Here is a 19,623-nt window from a genome sequence, read left to right as displayed (position 1 = left end):
TGAAGTATTCTGGATTGAATAGGACTCTCTCTTCAACCCTGCCTTTTGATCATGGCTTACCTGTGCAGTTGGGTGGTACCTGGCAGAGGCTGAGCTGTGCAGAGGGTTGGGATAAGGATTATGTGGAGCATTTATGAAGCTGTGCAAATTGATGTCTTCCCTGAGCTGACAGTGCAGCACATTTGTGTAAGGTACAGTTTTGATCCTTAAAGAATTTGCTGAGCTTTAGTCTTCCAAATTACTTCCGGTTTAAGAAAAACTGTTCTTCTTACTGGTGCTTCTTGTCTATTGGATTGGGTTTTTTATTTCCTCCATAATTGATAATTATGCATCTCTTCTCTGAGAGAAGGTATCTTCTGATATCCTTTTCTTTTTTTTTTGTAAAAAGTGTAGTTTATCATTTTGACTACATGTTCCCAGGCAGACAAATCTGCTTGGGCATTTGTAGTGCTTTGTTTTAGTTTAATCTAATTCTCATTTTGATATAATAATACCATATATACATAAAAATTATATTTCTGTGTATTTCTTCTGTTAATTTTTTTTCTGCTGAAAAAACCCAGTAATTTCTGTCTTGTGTCCAAATGTTGTTTATAATATTTACATGGGTTTATGAAGAAAAACTGGCAAATACTTGCAATGATTGAAGCACTCCAGGATGTGCATTTGTTTTTCCTACCTGTTTTGAACAATGTCTTTGAACTCCCATTGCTTGCTTTGGGAGAGTGTCAATAGCTTGAAATGATGCATATTAACTTGGATGGAGGTTGGGGATGGCAGAATGAAATGATTTTATGTCTGATAGTGTTCTGTGATATAGGGGTGAGGTGGATACTTGAGGAAATGAAGAATATTAAGCAAAAAAATGAAACACAATCTTTATGGATTAAGGAAAGTACTTAAGAGTAAGAACTCTTCTGTGTAAAATCTGAGTGAGTAAAAGGAGTTCTACTTGGCCAGAGGTAGGATGTATCCATATATATACACATGTAATTAATGCATTTTTTTTTTCCCCTGCATAGTTTGCTTTGTTAAACTCTTTCACTAATATGTTGCTGACAGAATGTACTTGATGCAAAGATTTAAATGTAGAATTTCCAAACAATATGTATTTATTTCTTCTTTTCTTTAGGAGACATCACTCAGAAAGGATATGAAAAGAAGAGGGCAAAGCTGTTAGCACGGTACATACCACTAATTCAAGGTGAGAAACTCCATGGAAGTTACACCTTTGTGCCAAATCTGTGAAAATATAAAATGGAAAAGTTCTCACCAAATAGACTGGATGAATTATAATACTGTTTGATATGGCATCTAATCAGCAGTGGGAAATAGCTGTCACAGAGAAGTGCAGAGCAAGGAAAAAGCCTGAAATATATATTTTTTATAGTTTTATATGAAATGTTAAATGGTAACATTTTTGTCAGCAAACTTCAGTTTGACAACTGCGTCTGAGACTTTAAGATAACTTTAGAAATGAATAAAGTTATTGCTAAAAGCAAATTGGCTGCTTTCATTAGATGAAAATACTCAGTGGTCCTCACTCTCATGCTTTTATGTGCTGTTTTTTGCATTTACCCTGTGCTTCACCCCATTTCCATACACTCCCTCACCCCCTCTGTTTCTTCAAAATGCTTACTTTTTTATATATAAACTATTACTTCTGAAGCTGGTAATAACCAGACTTTATCATCCACAGCCAAAATCTAAATGCCCAGCTTTTTAAAATCTGTTTTTATGCTAGAATACTGAAATCACTCAGGGTTTAGGGCTGTTATGCTGCCACTGAGATTTGGTGTTCTATAATCCCCCCAGTTTTCCATAGCTTGACAGATTTTAAGATAAGGGAAAATGAGAAGAAAACTAAAGTGAGTGGAAGCAATAATGAGACACTGTAAACTGAGATAGTGTTGAACAGTCAGAATGTAATCTGGTGTTTCATCATGGGGGTTATTAGCAAATGTTTCTTTTTTATGGTTTTGGTTTTTAGTTGGATTTGGGGATTTATTTAAGAATAGATGTAGGTTTTTCCCTTAGTAAATTTGTAATCTCTGTAGGCCAAGCAGACCCAAACTCATCTCTTTAAAATGGCTTGCTCCTTGCAAAGAAGCAGTTTGGATTTTTAGGATGACTTTGACAGTCAGCAGCAAGCTCTAGCCGCACCTGCCACAGCTTCTCCTCCTTACACCATTTTTCTGGAAAGAACTGTCTCAGTTTTCTGTTCAAAATACCCTGTCCTCTAACTCAGCTTAGTTAAAGATTCTGAGACCAGGTGGAGTATGGATTTTGACTGAGGATTCACAATTGCTAGAAATATTCTATCAATGCACTTTGTCTCCTAGAAAGTCATGTCTTTGGATTTCTGTCTCTTGTTTAATCTCTCATTGTCTTTGATTTACTCTGCCTTCACTCCTTTCTATTGACAGTGGGGGTTTTTACTTTATATTTTTTCCTTCTCAGCTCCCACAAGACTGTTTGCACAAATATTCAAATACTGAGCTCTCAAGCATAGCTTAGACAACTCCAGTACTTTGTCTGCCATACTCCTTAAAGTAGGTTTAGATTTTCAGCTGCTTAAAGATTTTTCTCCTTGTTCAGCTATATTTTCCCTAATCGCCTTAAGCAGTAGTTTAATGAGTCAGCGAATCCTGTGGTTTGTCCTACTTGCTTGATACCACATTTTCTAAGAAGTACCGGATTACCTGATCATTTTTTTACCAGTTCTGCCTAGATTAGCATTAAGCTGACAGGAATCTAGCTTTAATATGCTAAAAAAAATGAATAGACTGTCTGCCTCTGAGCACAAAGAATGATGCTCTGGTAAAAAGATAAAATTTGCTTAAAACATGAAGCTAACTGCCTGGTTCAGTTTCCTGACATATGCTCCATTAACCCAGTTCTAACTTGAAATTTCCTTAATTGACACAGCTTCAGCATGGCTCAGAATAGTGTGTGGGAGTCCCAAAGGCTTTGAGCCTGCAGAAATTTTTCATCGTTAACAATTTAATTGCAGCATTCCTGATAGGATTCATAAGGTTTAGTATCCATCAAGTTTTTGCAGACTGATGTATGTCAGCATTTTACATTTGTTGAGTTCTTGCTCTATGATTTGACATCCCCAGGACCATTAAATCATGTCTTTTTACAGCTTTATGTCTTAAAAGTGTACTTGCATGCCCATAGGTTTGGGTTCTGGGAGTTTAACTTGCCCTGTTACACCTCATCAGCTGCCACCTACAAACTAATCATGTGCAAACTCCTGCTCTCTCAATACCATGTAAAATGGATTGGGCTATCTTCTGCTGCACTGTATGGCTGAATCTGTGGGGAGCCAAATCATTACCCAGACAGTGCTAAACAACCCACAGACGGCTTGGCGAGCAGAAAAAGACAGAGTGGCTGCAAAGCACATTTTCAGTTAACAGGAAAAGTAAGCAGAACACCCTGTGATTCAAGAGTCTCATTCCTGTAGATGGTTTTGTATTCTAAAATTCTAAATCTGCAGTGATGAAAAGTAAGTGGAAATGTAAAGATTTTGCTTAGGAACCATAGAACTCTGTAATTATATGGAAATAATAACTAGAATGAGTTATTTTTCACTGATCCAGCAAAGTGCACTGTGCAAAATCAAAAAAACAAGTATTGAGTAATAGCAAGCATTAAACAGTAATTAATTATTTTAATGAAGTAAAATTTAACAGTCAGTAATTGGCTTCCTCAGTCAACCTCTGCATGCAAATTCCAGATAAAACTCAGAGGAAATAATTAATTATATCTGTAGGCAATCTGGCATGCTGCATGGTGAAGCTTCTGAGTGATGGATAACATCAGATACATGGAGAGGATGATTTTGAATATGAGTAGAGCTGGGGTGTAAAAACATTCAGAAATAGCACAATAAAATAAGCAGGATTTACAGTGAGAATTCTGTTCTGATGGGCACGTGATGGTCTTAAACTTCCTTTCTAACACCTCAAGTAAAACCCCTGCCTTGTGATGGTTGTTTCCTGATTATCCTGATTTCTTACTGATATTTTTACAGTTGCCTCTTTGGCTGTGTAAATGAGGTTGCAATTGCAGTTAGTGTCTTGGTGCTGCTTTACAGAGCAGTCCCTGGAAATTATTTCAGTGGATTTAGTTAGTGCTAGAATAGCACCTTGGTGAGTGACTTCATTTCTCCTCTGCTGTCAGAGCGATTCCACTCTAAAATTATTTTCTTCTCTTTTCTTCCTTAGCACTTCTGCTCCAGCAAAATTGAAATGTTAACCATTTTATTTTTTTTATTTTAAGGGAAAATTACTATGCAACCTCCTCTAGTTTTGGTTGAGGCTGGCATGTCCCATACTTCTATTTTTCTTACTTTTTCATGGGTTTATGTCTGAAAAATGTTTCTGCTGCTACCAGGAATACAGACGTGTTCTGTTCCTGTCTGCACCAGGTGATCTTCAACGTCCCTCCAACCTGGGTTGCTCTGTGATTCTGTGTAACTGTGATTTTTGTTTTTACATCTTTGTGGATAAGAAGTACCCACAAATCAGCCTCTTATTCAATCAGAGTGGGATGAGTTTTACATACCCCTATAGCACTTTGTACCTGTAGTTCCATTTTTAGGGAATATGCAACTTACTGTGGTGTCTTGGAGTCTACAAAAGGTTTATAATTTCTTATAATTTAAGGGAAAAATATATAAGTACCTTTCTTGGTGCTATGAAGTTAAAATTCCCACTTTATACTATAGGTATAATGCGTATGATCAAAGGATCTCCAAATTTTAATTGGCTATTCTGGTTGGATTTTGGTGTATTTGGTTTAAATGAGGTATGTGAAAATGTAATGTGTTCACATAAGCTAGTTGAAAAAGCAGTTTATAGCTTCACTGCTCAGTTTCTCAAAATATCAAGAGATTGCTACTCTTGTGCCTTTTCAATTCAGTGCACATCCTTTTTCATTAGGAGTGCTGGGCTGCTTGTGAAGCACCTCCTGAACTGTTGCTTAAAATGGACTATTATTTTAAGAAATTCAAGTTCTAGCTATTGCCCTGTGGGTGTTCTGCTTACCAGTCTGTCATAATGTCTAAGTAAGTATGTCTCTTACTTGTGGATATTTTCATTGAGATGGCTGGATTCTCTGAATTGGATCCAAATCCTAGCTTGTATTTGATTTCATTGAATTTATAACAAGTGTCTTCTATGCTTTTGTATTCTTTGCTGCTGTTTAATGCTTCCTTGAATGTAAAGTATTCCTGCCCTTAAAATGGTTCCATAAGCTTCAAGTGGAAGCTTATGAACTGGAATTTACTTCCTTGAGTAGAGGAAAATGTTACAGAATCATGGAAGGTTGTCAAACATAATGCATGTGTACGATGCCTTTTTGTTATCATTATTATTTCTAATCTCTTGAATTTCTAATACCTTATTCTGGGAAATAAATTACAGTGTGTAAACCCTTGTTCAGTCCCTCTAATCTGGAAGGTGTGAACACTTCCAAAACTGGATCTTGAAGATAAATCTGTGTATAGCAGATAATATGTTCTTAGATGGGATATGACAGTAAAGGATGATAAAATTGAACTTGAGTGAGGACTGGATACTCAGTAAGTGCCCCAGAGACAGACCTCCACTTTCTGGATTTTCTACCTTGTCATACCTTTTCCTTTCTTTTCACACTTTGAACCTGGCTACTGTAGTTTGTTCCTTTCTTCTTTCCAGACCCAGTTCAATTGCTGCAGAAAGATTTGATAATGTACAAAGAGTCTGGAATTTCCTCTTTGGCCTCCCTCTTTCCCTCTCCTCTGTACAGAGCTCTCTAACACATTATGTTTTGAAAATTTGATCTCTACCCACCTAATGTCTTTATCCTGCACATCCTCCCCACAGATGCCAGCAGAGAATCTTCCTTGTCCTGTCAGCTCTTCCCTGCTCTTATAGTAAAGTTGTTTTTGCTTGTATAAATGAAAATTGCTTGAAATGCCAGTATTAGTCTTGATTCTCCAGTGCTTGTGGATGGACAAATACAGGAATAATTCAAATATTATTTTTAATTTCATCCTGTAGAAGCAAATTGTTCAGTTAGTTGGAACAAGCATCCTTTTTAAGGTGACTTCATTCTTGCTAGCTTTGAGCAAGTTAAAAATGGAGAAAATGCAGTGATAGTGGATCAAGTGCCTTTAGTATATGTCTTTTCTGTAAAGGTGTTGGTGTGAGTGGGGAAACTTTGCCTAATTACCCATCTGCTTTTGCTGAAGGCTAAGGCAGTGATTTGCACAGTAGGATAATAAATGAATAAGCTCACCAGGCTTGTGGAACAGCATTTTAGTTATGTAGCCTAAGAGTCAGAAGCACTATCTTACTATTTTTACCAAAAAATTATATTTTTCAGATTCATTATTGGTATTTTTGCACTGTAATATGAAACCTACTTTGAGAAAGCAAGAAGGGAGTCTTAATCTGAAGAAACTGAGTTTCTAACAGTGCCAAGGATTTCATGCCTCATCCTTATTTAAAAGGAACTTCCGAGATTCACTGATACAAACTTCATCACAATAACTCTGATTCACAAAAATCTGATCTTAGTCTTGAGAGGAGGAGAGTGTTGTGGTGTTGGAGTTGATCATGGACTCCTGTTGTTATGTGTGGTCACTTCTTCCCTGCTTCTCCTGCCCCCAATACTGGTGTGGCCAAACAGCAGTGCTGGGGTTGCACATGACTCAAGACATCCTGCATGCAATGCAGGTTGCCATCTGCTGATGGGTTATCCCAGTCAGCTCATTTTCCAGATTATTTTCCTCCCACAGGGGATTACAGAATGGAAAAGGGGCTCTTACAAGTCCTGATTTCAAGGCTCTGTAGTTACTACAAGACTGCAAATGGGAAGAGTAAGGAATTGGGAAGAACATGAATCTCTTTTTCTGCTTACCACTAACAATCCTTCTGGAGGAAAATAAATGGCACACCAAAAAAAAAAAGTTCTGGTTTTCTTTTGCTGTCTTTTTCACCTAAGGTCTCTTTTGACAAAATTACACAAAAATGACGTGGATATGATGTTTTCTGAGGATTTCTTAAGTAGTCTTAGTTGAGGGAGGCTCCTAGTCCTGCTGCCTGTTCTCCTTTGTACCATCATAGTTACCATGTTATCCCTTTGCCTTGGCTATTTGCTTGGCTCAGGCTTAAGGAGATGACTCGCCTCGATCTTTCTAACAGAATTTAAAGTTGTTTATTGTTTCCAGATCAGCAAATCCCCCTGGACTGTTGACCTGTGGTTATGGAAAACTTGTGTTCAAGTGAAATGTGGAATAGAATTCTGCAGTGTTTTCACCACTTACCAGATCTGTTGAATCAATTCAGTTGGCAGACTACATTTGTTTTTCTCTTACAAAGAGAATTCTGCTTAAGTGTTTCAAGGAGTGTTAGGTCTCTATATTGGTAAACACACATTCTGTTCTGCTCCACTGAGGACACTTTGGTTTCTTTGCTGGGCTGTCTCCATATTTCCCATTGGGGAGTGCAGTTGATGTTAGATATTTTGTCATCTGTTTAAAAAGCTTTACTTTTGGAAAACAGGAAAAATTAGGTGAGAATGTGTTCTTTATTACAAACTGTAAAAGAAAGGAGCTTATCTCTGGAGTAGGACTAATTTCTTAAAACTTAGATCTGTGTGAATTATTAAATGTTCCTTTGTTTTTCTATTATTTATCTATCATTTTCACCACACCCACACCCTGAAGCCATATCTAGCTCAAGGTTACCTCTTCAATATCCAGAGGTGTTCACTGTTAGCTGCTGAGGGGTTGGGAAAGGGATTATGGAGTGCATTCATCCAAAGGTCTTAACAGATACCCAAGAAAGCTGATATATAGTAATTTACCATGTCATGAAGATGATAAAACACTTTCCCTAAGGATATTACATTTAAATAGAGTATTTGAAAGTTCTTTTTCATCAATTGATTTTTTCTAATTGAGGTAGAAACAGGATATTTAATCCAATTGCACTCCTAATGTAAAGACTGTATCTTACTGAAACGCCTTCATAAAAATGTCTTATAATTCCTAGATTTGTTAGTAGTTGCCAGTTTTTTTCCTGATGCTCACTTTGTAACAAGGGGAACAGAAACCCCATGAGAGAGGAAAGAACCTTTTCCTACTTGTTAAAGTAAGATCTTGCCTTGCAAAGGAACCAACCCAGATTCCTCTGGAATTATGTCTTCTGTTCAGTGAGAGCTGCTTTTGGTAAATATTTGCATTTTGAAAATGTGGTATTCAAAATAGTTTTTTTCCAAAATGTGTTGTTTTCAAAAGACTTTGGGGTGGGTAGGAAAGCAGAAGCTCTTCAAGGGAAGGAAGGAAGGAGTGAAATGAATATTCAGCCCTGTGTGGTACAAGGGCTGAATAAATACAGTGACCTTGATGCAGCAGGTCTTACATGGCTGAGGAAAGTTCATTGTAAAACACAGCACTAAGCTAAATTTATGTTAGGATTGTGCAAAAAAAACCCAGCTGCACTGGAATTTTTACATTACATTTTGAAGTGTGGATGTATAATAAAATTGCAAATGGAAGTTTCTAGTCCAAATTTATATAGTCCTTAATGGATCAAAAGCCAGCAGGGAGTCAGCTCATTTTGGGGATGGGGAAAGGATAGTGGGTATTTATTGGTTACTGTCCACCCCTTTGATTTTTTATTCCTTTTGTGCTACAGTGTAAAATTGAGATTCATCTTCCTGAATATTAGCCAGCATAAATGTAAGCAACTGCTCAGGGTTATCCAGAACCCTGTTCTAATAAGGTGCAGAGCAAACAAGTAGAAAATGGTTCTGTTCCTCTTATTTTTGTTACCTTGTGTGGGGCTGGGAAGGTCTGTCATTGTTCCAGGAGTACATGAAGCACCCAGACAACCTAGATTACAGCAGGAGCTTTTACACAGCTGAAGCTGACAGTAATTCTGCATTAATATCTGCAAAGGTCTTGCTAGAGAATTGCAGCATTTTTGTGAAATGTGAATCTTCTGAGTGTTGCTCTGTTAAATGGGTATAGATTAAATTGGATTAAAATGCAGGTAGAAGATGAGCCCTTTTTAAAGGTACTGTCTTACACCAGTTGAACTTGTGAGTAAGTGTTGAGGGTAGTGAAACAGTGTAGACATGGGGAGCAGATATTATATTTGCAAAGCTGATTTTGTACTAAAATAAACTGTGTTTCAGGTGTGGATCCATCCCTGCAAGCAGAGAACAGAGTCCCAGGCTCTTCCCAAGCCACCGCTGGGGTATCAAAACAGCAGAAATCCCGATCCACCAACTCGAGGGACGAGCGCTTCCGATCTGGTAAGGGACAAATACAGCTGAGGCATCACATATCCTAAGAGGAAAAGCATACCTGTAAAATGGTACGTGCACAGAAAGCTGGAAGTGCTTTGGAAGAAGGGAAGAGATGTCTTTTAAGTATCTTTTTGCTTTGATGCACGAGTGGTTTTGGTTGAATCCAGCCTGGAGGAAATGCAAGAAGGGAAGGAGACTGTAGACCTGTCTTCTGATGTGTTTCTTGTTGTGAATTTTACTATGCTCAATATGTTTTTCATATTTACTGAGCAAACAAAATCGGGTTTCCAGTCTCTTTAACAGTTACTTAAAAATTTTGAAGACTAGAGTGTGTGAATTTGGGGGATTTTTTTGCTTATTTGTTTGGGTTATTTTGTTAAAGCAAAGTTACATATTTGTTGTAGCTTTCTTTCTAATATTTCCTGGTTTAAAGCAAGTGCACAAAAAAGGGAAATATCACAATGGATATTCTACTTCATTTAAATAGACACCACAGTGACAAGCCTGTTTTGGAAAATTGTGTGAAAATACTGATATCCTCATTGCATCCTGTTACCATTGTTACTTTTCAGGTGGTTGAAGTGCACCATTTCCCTGTGAAATTCCTTGTCACAATAGTGATGAAAAACAGGTGTTTGGAAGCTTTTCTATCCTAAATACTTTTGGACATCTAGCTGGATATTTTTCTGTTTGTTGTGCAGGGTAATTCCACATCTTGGGTTTGGGGATGAGAGGTGCAAGTGGTGGCAGGCACTGCACATCATGAACAGGAGGCTGGTCTTGGGTCACCTTGTCTTGCCACTGCTTGGGCAGAGTGGTTATTGTGTCCTATTTGCCCTGCTGATGTGGAAAACCTTGCTCCAGAGTTGGAGCAGATGTGCCTTGTACATTCTTTAGGGCTGATTGATGAATGAGACTTCTTAAATATTCTGTGGATGTATACAGACTCCTTGGAAAGATGCCTGTATTCAGCTACACAGAGAAGAAACTTCTGAATGCTAGGTAATATTGCATAGCTAAATGACATGTTTAAAAATATTTTAAAATAATTATTAAATTATAGAAATATGTTATAGAAAATTATATTTTAGAAAATAATCAGAGTAAGATGTGCTATTGGTAAACTAACAGAAATAAAAATCTGCAAGAAGAGCACAGCTAGAGCAGGAAATCCTTGGGAGGTAGTCCTTGGTGGGGACTGCCATGTCCTTCATGTGGCTTCCTATCACAGCTCCCCAAACTAATTTTTCATTAAATATTTCTGTGTAGAACAAGTTCTTTACTTGGAAATTTGCAAAGTTCTTAGTTACAACACACATAATTGGATGTCTTTCTCCCATTAGTGATATATTACAAGGCTTAATGTGCTGAGATGGTATCAAAACCAAATAGTGACTGTTTTGTTTGATTTGGTTTAGGTTAAACTTATTTAGGTCTTTGCAAGGAAATGTAGATATGGCTTTTAGTTGTCAATATCTATTCCCCTTTTTCCTCTGTAGTTAAAAAAATCTTCAGATTTACTGCATTAGTGATTGGCTTCTTCATCTCAGCAAAGAGATATTGCTGCCTTTTTTGACTTCCCTGTGTGCTGACACACGTTGACTGTTGTGAGGGATAACCAGCTTCAGCCTCCTTCCCTCAATCTCACACCTTACTTATCCTTTAGACTGGTATGGGGAAGGCAGGGTGGGTTGCTTCTTCTTTTCTCTTTCCTTCCAGTCTTGTTTTCCTTTCTTCAAATCTCATCAGTTCTCCTATGTCTTTTTCAAGAGCAGTTAATGAGGGGAGAATGCAGCTTTTCCTAGAACAGGATCTCTTTCTGGAGCAATTATAGGTACTTTAGAACCATCAACATAAATTACTTAAAATAAGCAAGGAAGTGAAACAATTTTCTCTTTTTATACAATTAATCTGTCATTTACTCTCTGTAAGCACTTTTTAAGATTGTTACACAGAAGGAGTGTGTATTTAAATCAACTGTATTTTTTTATCATCCCCAGATATTTGTCTTCACCCAATAAATATTATCCAAAAAATTCTAACAGTGAATACTATTGATAAATACAAGCCTGCTGTCCAGGATTCAGCTGGAATAGTGTTAATTTTCTTTTTAATAGCTGGTACAGTACTGTGTTTTGGATTTACAATGAGAATAATGCTCATATTTTATTATTCTTGTTCTAAGTCTATTATTTTTTATTATGATCATCATCATCATTATTATTGCATTTTAATTTACTTCAGATATTATTGTTAATATCTCAACCTGTGGATTTTACCTTTTTCCAGATCCTCTCCCCATCCCACTTAGATAGTGCTTATTGTCTTATAGTGCTTATTTGTCTGTTGGTATTTTGAAATCCTTGAGCACCAGGGACACTGGTGAGCCTATAAATGTCATTTTTTTTCCTTCAACCAACTGTAGAAAATCTTCCTTCTGTGCCTGAGGCAGGGACAAGAATCAGATGTTGATAAATGAGCAGAGGCTACAAATAGGAAAGAAAAATGCTCTTCTAATAGCTGAATAGTTTAGGAGCTGTAAGAGTGTAGGTGATTTATAGTCCACAAACTATTTTAGTTTTCCTCCCTAATTCTTTTTTAAGGACATGTGGAAAGAAAGAAAATGAAAATAGGTACAAGGAATGGGAGAGAAGATTATGTTGTTTACTACAGCAGAAGGAGAAAATGTTTATAATAAGTTATTAATTGTTGATGGTTGCTTGCAGCTTAATAAAGTGCAGAAGCTTAGAAATACTTCTCCAAGACTTTTTCTTCTGCTTTTTGGATGGCAGCACTCACTTTGGTACACATATTCTTTGTGTTAATGAAATGCTGGGCTTGCTGTTCATCACTTCCAGTGATCACTGTTGAGCATTTGTGATCCCTGTTCTCAAAAATGTGACACATTTGGTCTGATTGAGTGATTAATTCCCTGAAGAAAACTGAACTCCACAGTTCTTACATGGTGAATCACTTTCACAGTAAATTTTGAAGAATTTAAGTAACAGACAGTGGTAGAGAGCTTCTTTTTGCAATTCCAATATCCAGTTAAAATTTAATTTATATTAATTAATGAATTTTTATACCCTAAGTGTTCTGCTTCTTTAAAATAGTTTCATTCCTTTTACTTCTTTTATTGAAATGTGTTTCATCATGTAGAAAAGCTCTTAAAGCGAAAGTGGAATAGGAACAAAGTGTTCCAGGGAAGTGAAAGCAATTACTTCATTGATTTGGATGAGAGAGGATGTTCCTACTCAGCTGATGTCCAAGGACAAGATATTATAGGAAAGATTTCAAGCCAGGAATAGATTTTAATGAGTATAGAGGGAATGATGAGTTAAATTGGCGCTGTAAAAATAAAACATGGAACAGAATAAAAATTCATCCTGACTGTCTCCTGGTTGCATTTTTTATCAGTTAATCTAGTCTGTTCCAGGTTTTGGGGTGGGAGTTAGGACTAGAGGATGAGGTGGTAGTGATTTTGCCCTCTGGAAATGGAATAAAAAGTAGTTCCCATGCTTGCTTCCACAAATTTGTGTGATGTTATGACCTGCCCTGCTCTGCTTTGTTAAAAAGCCCCAGCACACCCTTGCCTCCATCTAGGCCTTTCCATTCCCAAAATGCACAACTGTCTAAGAATGCTTTCATTTTTTAATCTGCCACATTATTTAATAGTTTAATGTATTTATATGCAGACTACAAATATTGTGTGTTATTTTGCTCTTTGGAAGACCTTTTCTGGAGAACAATTTGTGTTCCCCTGCTTCCTATGAGATGTTAATGTAACAAAAATGTCTTTCAAATTGTATGTAGATGTAGGCATGATGGAAGTGACTGCATCTCACAGTTACTATCTCTTTCTAGAAACATTGCAGCTTGGTTTTGGCTGGAAGTTCTGCCAAGGAAACGTGTCCTGCAGAATGGACATTTTGCCCCTACTTTTAAGGCTGCAAAAATACCCCTTGATGTTGAATCCTGGTTAGAATTTCTGGAATTTGGGGACATAAAAGGTTTGCTTCTGGGTATCTATGGGAATAAACTTCTTTAGTGGACAATTACAGCTAAAACTAAGGATCAGGAGAAACCAAGACTTGACAAAAAGCCTAGATGTGGGAATGGAGAAGGAGGCAGTCAGACATAAGGGGAATTTTTAATTTATAAAACATCTATTATTAAGTCCTTGGTGTGAAGGACAGCAGCAAAATTCTGACAGGGGGCCCAGAACAAAAAAATATTAAAGGGTAGGGGTTTTACAGGTTTGGGGTTTTTTTTCCCCTTTTTCCTTCTTAATATTTTCCTCTCATAACAGCATCATCTTTGAACCTCCCATGTTGCTTGCACAAAAAGTTCTTCTTTGAGATAAGCATCTACTTAGTGCATTCCTGAGTCTTGTAGGAGCACACAGGTGGGATAGTATATTTGCATGTATACATATTTTAAATACTGCTCTGAACAGATTATCTGCAAGGAGCTGCAGACTGAAAAGTAACGTTATTGCTGTAAAGAACTGGTTGGTGTCTGGGACCATGTTCAGGAATTGTTGTGATTTTGTAGATTCCATTTGGCCAGACTGAAGGGAATGTTCCTTAGGATTCAGCATGACCAAAGGGGGGTCAGGGCTAGAACAGAAATGGTACTTTTTAAATTAAAAAAAAAAAAAAGAAGATACTGTAAAACACTCATACCGTAGTCATCACAAAGGTAAATCCCTGTAGGTACAGGGAGAGACTTTCATTGTCTATTATATTTACAAAATTATATGTACAATTATGTTACATTGTATTTTATATGTAAGTTGTATATGTCTGTCATACACACATACCTACAAATAGTTTCATACCTTCAAATTTATCTACCTCTTATATATTTGCATCTTAGCAAAAGAATAGATGGATACGTAGAATATGTGTTGTCTTTCAAACTGAATAGTTAATTTCTGAAAGCCTTGTACAACAGTTTCCATGTAGAAGAAATGTGGTCAGCCCAGTGCAGAATCAGATACTCACTGCTGGGCTTGTCCTGGTTTGGGTCCTGTCTATTGACAGCCACACTCAGCAATAGCGATTCTTTTCTTGTACCCTCTGTCATTAGTCTTGCTGTTACTGTTCATTTTCATATCTCATTGTTGCTTTCAGTAAATTGTTCTTACCTCAACCCATGATCTTTGCCTTTTGTGCTTCCAAGTAATTCTCCTCTCCATTTACCACAGAGAGGAAGGAGGGGGGAAGAGAGTGAGCAGTGCTTGTCTTGAAGTGTTTTTAGAGGAAATGCTACATTGGAGAATGCCATTCCTAAACTGCAACAAGCCCATTGTAACTATGTTTAAGTGTGTACTTGTTGTATTGTGCTTTTCATGAGTTTGAGTCTTAGGTGGTAAGTCAAAGCCTATTTTTGGTCTGCCTCATTCCTCCTCAACATCTGTTCACTTCTCATGAATTTTCTTCCTGCATAATTTTTAGCTTTTGATACCGTTGGAATGTAGATGTCAAAGAGAAAAAGCTGCTGAAAAATCACTGTAATACATTAAATTTTATCTGCAGTGAGATCTTGACTGAATGCTGAATTCCTCTTTAATCTCAGTTTTGGCTTAAAAATTAGAAAAATTAAACTACAGCCCTTGAACCTCTTAGGGTAATTTTTACTTTCAGGAAAGTGAAAACTCTGTGTGTTTTTTCCCCTAATTCTTCATATAGAATCACAGAATTTTGTTAGAGTTGGAAAATACCTCTAAGATTATTAAGTCCATTAGTCTCTTTTTTCTGTTTTTTATTACTTGCATTGTTTTGTGAGAACTTCAAGTATGCATGAACTTGCACTTCTTTTCCCTTCCTGGATTTTGAGGATGAAGAGTCAAATGCTGTTGCAAATTTACAGAATCTGCATTGAAATTTCCCCCCTAGATGAAAATAACTGACAGTTCAAAACTAACATACTGGGTACTCTATAACTGCAGTGTTTATTTCAGGGAGGTTTTCAAAATGCTTCTCACAGAGCCTTTTCAGGGTGATTTTGTGAGGAAAATATATCAACTTGCCCCTGCTTATTCTCCCTTAGCTTTGGAAACCATTGCTTCTGCACTGGATTGGAGCTGGAGGCAGTGGTGTTGATTCAGTCCTCCTGACTAACTGAAATTCTAACCTTTTTGTTTGTTTGTTTTCTATCTAGATGTGCACACTGAAGCAGTACAAGCAGCACTTGCAAAATATAAAGAGAGGAAGATGCCCATGCCCTCGAAGAGACGCTCTGTCCTGGTGCACTCTTCAGTAGAGACATACACCCCTCCAGGTACGTGTTGAGTGAGCACAGAGAATTCACAGAGCTGCCCAGAGAAACTGTGGTATCCCATCCCAGCAGGGCAGCCTGGGATAGCAGAAGGTGTCCCTGCCCAAAGTTGTTAGTGGGTTGCACTGGAGTTCTCTATCATGGCTGTATTTCCCAATAATCAGGTCTTGGTTGGATTTATGCTGTGATGTTTTTCCTCACGGTTTTTAGTGTCTCATCTAGAGATAGCATAGCTGCTGAAAGTCCACATGAAAGCAGTCACAGAGTGAGCAGGTACCCTTTATGCATTAAGTATGTTCTCTTACATCATATCTCACTCAGAGGAAATAATCTAGGCAAGCATGTCAGAGCTGAAAATACCTCATCTCACACTGGAGAAGATTTTTTTTTTTAAAGTTGAAGAAAATACCAGAGCATTAAGTTGCTGCATTAATTGCAGAGCACTCATCAGATGGTTTCAGCTATTCAGTGGTGAGCAGATTGAAACAGTCAGAAAGTCATACATTATAATTGTTCAGATTGGTTATGACAGAATGCCTTTTAATTTTTAGGGGGGAAAGGTAATCTTCTGTTGTCTCACAATGAATTTTCTGAAGGTTAAGAAAGTCATACATGTTGTGCTAGCAAGCCAAGTGGTTTGAGGCCAGTGTCTTGTATATGAAGAAGAGGGATTTCCTAAGATGTTTTATTTTGAGAATGTGCATTTGTCTTTTGTAATGTGGTCCAGGAGCAGAAGCACACTGACTTCTACTGCCCTTCTCTGTCATTTCTAGTTCTTAACCCCCTTAGAGAAGGGGATTAAGAAAGAAGAGTTCAGGTATGCTTTCGGAGCTATATTTCTTCTTTGTCTTCTTCCCATTTAAAGAGAATTCCACTTTAGTTTGCTAGTCCCACACGTAAGTATATTATTTTTGTGGATTCTCCAATTATTTCATTAGTTAATAAACAGGAATCCTCTGTGTTCTTATATATGGTCTTTCTTGACCCTTAACATTTTTACCTAGAAGATATGCTAAGTATTTTTATTAAAGTATCTTTTCTTTTCTGAGCAACTATTAAAAAGAAGCTGAGATGCTGTGGAGGCAGTGTTAGGTTGTGTGATAAAAGCTGCCCTGCTCACCTGCAGAGAGCATGGGACATGGCAGGTGAGGCAGCCCAAATAATGCCCTGTCCCAAGAGCCACCAGCCCCATCTGCACAAGCCCAGAGGGGCACTGTGAGCAGCAACAGGCAGGAAGGCAATTTCAGGACTCTGAGAAGGGTCACCCTGTCCAGGCCTGTCCCTGGAGAGCCTCTGCCCTTCTGGTCAGGTGTGAAGCCCAGTCAGCACCAGAGCACTTTCTGGACTGGGGGGAGCGCACAGAGGGGTGAGGGACACGGTGTGGGATGCAGGGCAAGAGCATTTCAGAACTGCATGAGCCTTGTTATGAGATGTCAAGGTGAGGAGGTGCAGACAGGCAAAAGGGCAGACTTGGGGAGGAGCAAGTGTGGGGAAAATAGCAGGATATAGGATCAAAAGGGCTGGTGGTGTGTAAATGGAACACGTGCCATGCCCCTGAGCCTGCACTCCATGCTGTACATGTGTGTACAGAGCAAGATGAGGCCATGGGATCTGCATGTTTTTATGTGTTCGTGCTGCTGGAGTGTCATCTTCTGGCATGCCTGTGCAGGTGGTCAGCAAAGAAGCCAAGCGTGTTCACACTGGGATTGAGCAGGGTGCAGTAGCACCTTAAATAATAGGAGCTGAAAGCTGCTGGTGTGACCACCACAGGGATGTGATCATGGCCACAAGCCTGCTGAAGTTCATGAACTATTTGAACAACACTCCTGGGCATGTGGTGACATTGTTGGGGTGCTCCTGTGCAGGGCCTGGAGTTGGACTCAGTATTCCTCATGATTACCTTCCAACTCAGGATATTCTGTGAAGAGTTCAGTGCCTCTAGAATCTGTCAAGCTCTTTCTAAGAAAAGGTGTTATGAGATCCCCTTATCTCTATAAGAGAATGGGCCACGGGATGAGTTCTGTATCATGGGGAACCAGGACATTCAGAAATATTCTATGTACTTTCTTCAGCTATATCAAATCATAAGTATAATTGTCTTTTTATGGGTCTGCCTTTATTTGCAAAGTTAGCTCAGCAAAAAGTTGCAAAAACCCAAGTGGTGCTGAGCATCTAATCCTGAGCTATTCACCCACTGCCTTAAGTCCTTGTATTGGCAGGAGTTAATTAAAATATGCTTTGGTATTAGTAACTGAAAGTTTGTTACAAACAGCTACCATCAGGTACCAGTAAGGAAGCATCAGATTCATCTTCTTTACACTAAGAGTTGTGAGGCACTGGCCCAGAGAAGCTGTGGCTGCCCCATCCCTGGGAGTGTCCAGGGCCAGGTTGGATGGGGCTTTGAGCAACCTGGGGTAGTGGAAAATGTCTGTGCCCATGGCAGGGAGTGGAACAAGAGGAACTTTAGGGTCCCTTCCCACTCAAAACCATTCTGTGAATCCGTGGTTCTCAGCACAGTGTTAAATTGAAATCCAATTCCTGGCTGGCAGTAAAAGAGCTACTTTTATCAGTCTTCCTTCCAAAAATTTTAACGTACTTCTGGTTTTGTCCTGTTGAGTCTCTGATCCTTCCCACACAAATTTCCTGTGATCAGAACTGGAGCTGAGCCTTCGTGCAAGTCTGGCTCAAAGAGGGGTGGCTCCTGTGACTGTCCTGGGTCAGCTCCCAGCCAGGAAGAGCTGGAAGCCAAGCACACAGTATTCTGTCACTGTTCTGTCACCACACACCAGGATCCATGGATTAACCCCTGCCACTGGGCTACTGCTGGGGTGACCTTGCTACTTCATGGTGTATTTACGTGTTGATATTAGAATGCTTTTACTATGGATCCTCCATTTTTTGTACACAGACTACATTTGTCTTGAGTCTGGGTAAGGAGATATCAGAGTGTGTATTCTGTGAGAAACCTGCTTTTTCTGTAGCTCTATTTCTTCCTCTCAGCTGATTAGAAATGGCAGACATGGTGGTTTGGTTTGTTTGGTTTTTTTTTTAATTCCTGGCTGTTCATAATCCCATCTTGTTCCATATTCTTGGGATTATTTATTTTTGCTTTCTGGCTAAAAGAAAGGGAAGGTTTCAAGCAGTATGGGGCAGGTTTGGCTTCTCTCCAGGAGCAAACGGAGTCAGCTGCCAAAAACTCCAAATGTGGCAGCAGACTGGAAGTATCACACGAGACGTGGACCCAGGAATGGGGATGCACCACAGTTGAATCTTCTGAGAGATCTGTTATTTGGGTGTTTTCATTCAAAATTGTCATGTTTGATGAGGGAGGTCAAATAATGAGATATCTACAATTTTAACTTTGAAAATGCCATCAAGATAATGGGATTCTTATGAAATTTTTTTGTTTGTTTTTATGATTTTAGACTCCTGAGAGAAATGAGTCTGAAGTTATTGGAAATGCATATATTCTTGAAAATCAGAAAATTAAAGAGCTGGTAACTGAAATGTGTTGCCCAAGATGAGGAGTAACTTTTTTTATGTTGCTTCAAGAAATGTATATGGAATTGTATGTAGATGAACAGTTAGTTATGTGTCCAGAGGATTAAGAAAATAGCCAAAATTAAGGTTGCAGAATTCCTGATGTAACTAACCCCAGACTTCCATGTCTAGGACTCTTAGAGTATAGTAACAGACACCCTACCTTATATAAAGCATGTAACAGATCAAATAATTAAAATTCAGCAATTTCTTTATGAGGGCAAGATTTTTTTCTGTAATAAGACTTTCTGGTTTTCTCTCAAAATCACAAGGGATGTATTTTCTTGATATTTAGAAGGACCTTTTTATTTTTTCTTGGATGGACAATAACGAAGGAAAGATTCCAAAGGGAAACATATGGAAAGTTGTAATTGGATGGTAATTAAATTAGGAGTCCTTTGTCAGACTTCTAACAACAACAAATATACATCTAGAATGAAAAGATGCTTTACTAAGCATTTCTGTGTATTACTCATTAATATCAGTTTA

The 19,623-nt window shown here is 38.2% G+C and overlaps 1 protein-coding gene across 3 annotated transcripts in view; it reads left to right on the top strand.

The window, feature by feature from the left end:
- DIP2A (disco interacting protein 2 homolog A) overlaps window positions 1-19,623 on the top strand; it is a 79,796-nt gene that overhangs the window by 23,629 nt on the left and 36,544 nt on the right. For all 3 annotated transcript variants that reach the window (XR_008431872.1, XM_053947906.1, XM_053947905.1), the window contains exons 2-4: window positions 1,133-1,204; window positions 9,199-9,318; window positions 15,478-15,597. Coding sequence is in view for 2 of the 3 variants with exons in the window: in XM_053947906.1 (XP_053803881.1) it covers window positions 1,133-1,204; window positions 9,199-9,318; window positions 15,478-15,597 (312 nt within the window). In the remaining variant the exon portion in view is untranslated. The remainder of the gene's footprint in view (window positions 1-1,132; window positions 1,205-9,198; window positions 9,319-15,477; window positions 15,598-19,623) is intronic.

This window comes from Vidua chalybeata, chromosome 7 (assembly GCF_026979565.1).
Source record: "Vidua chalybeata isolate OUT-0048 chromosome 7, bVidCha1 merged haplotype, whole genome shotgun sequence".
NCBI lineage: Eukaryota > Metazoa > Chordata > Aves > Passeriformes > Viduidae > Vidua > Vidua chalybeata.
Note: the sequence above shows the minus strand (reverse complement) of the source record. Positions and strands in the feature narration are given on the sequence as shown.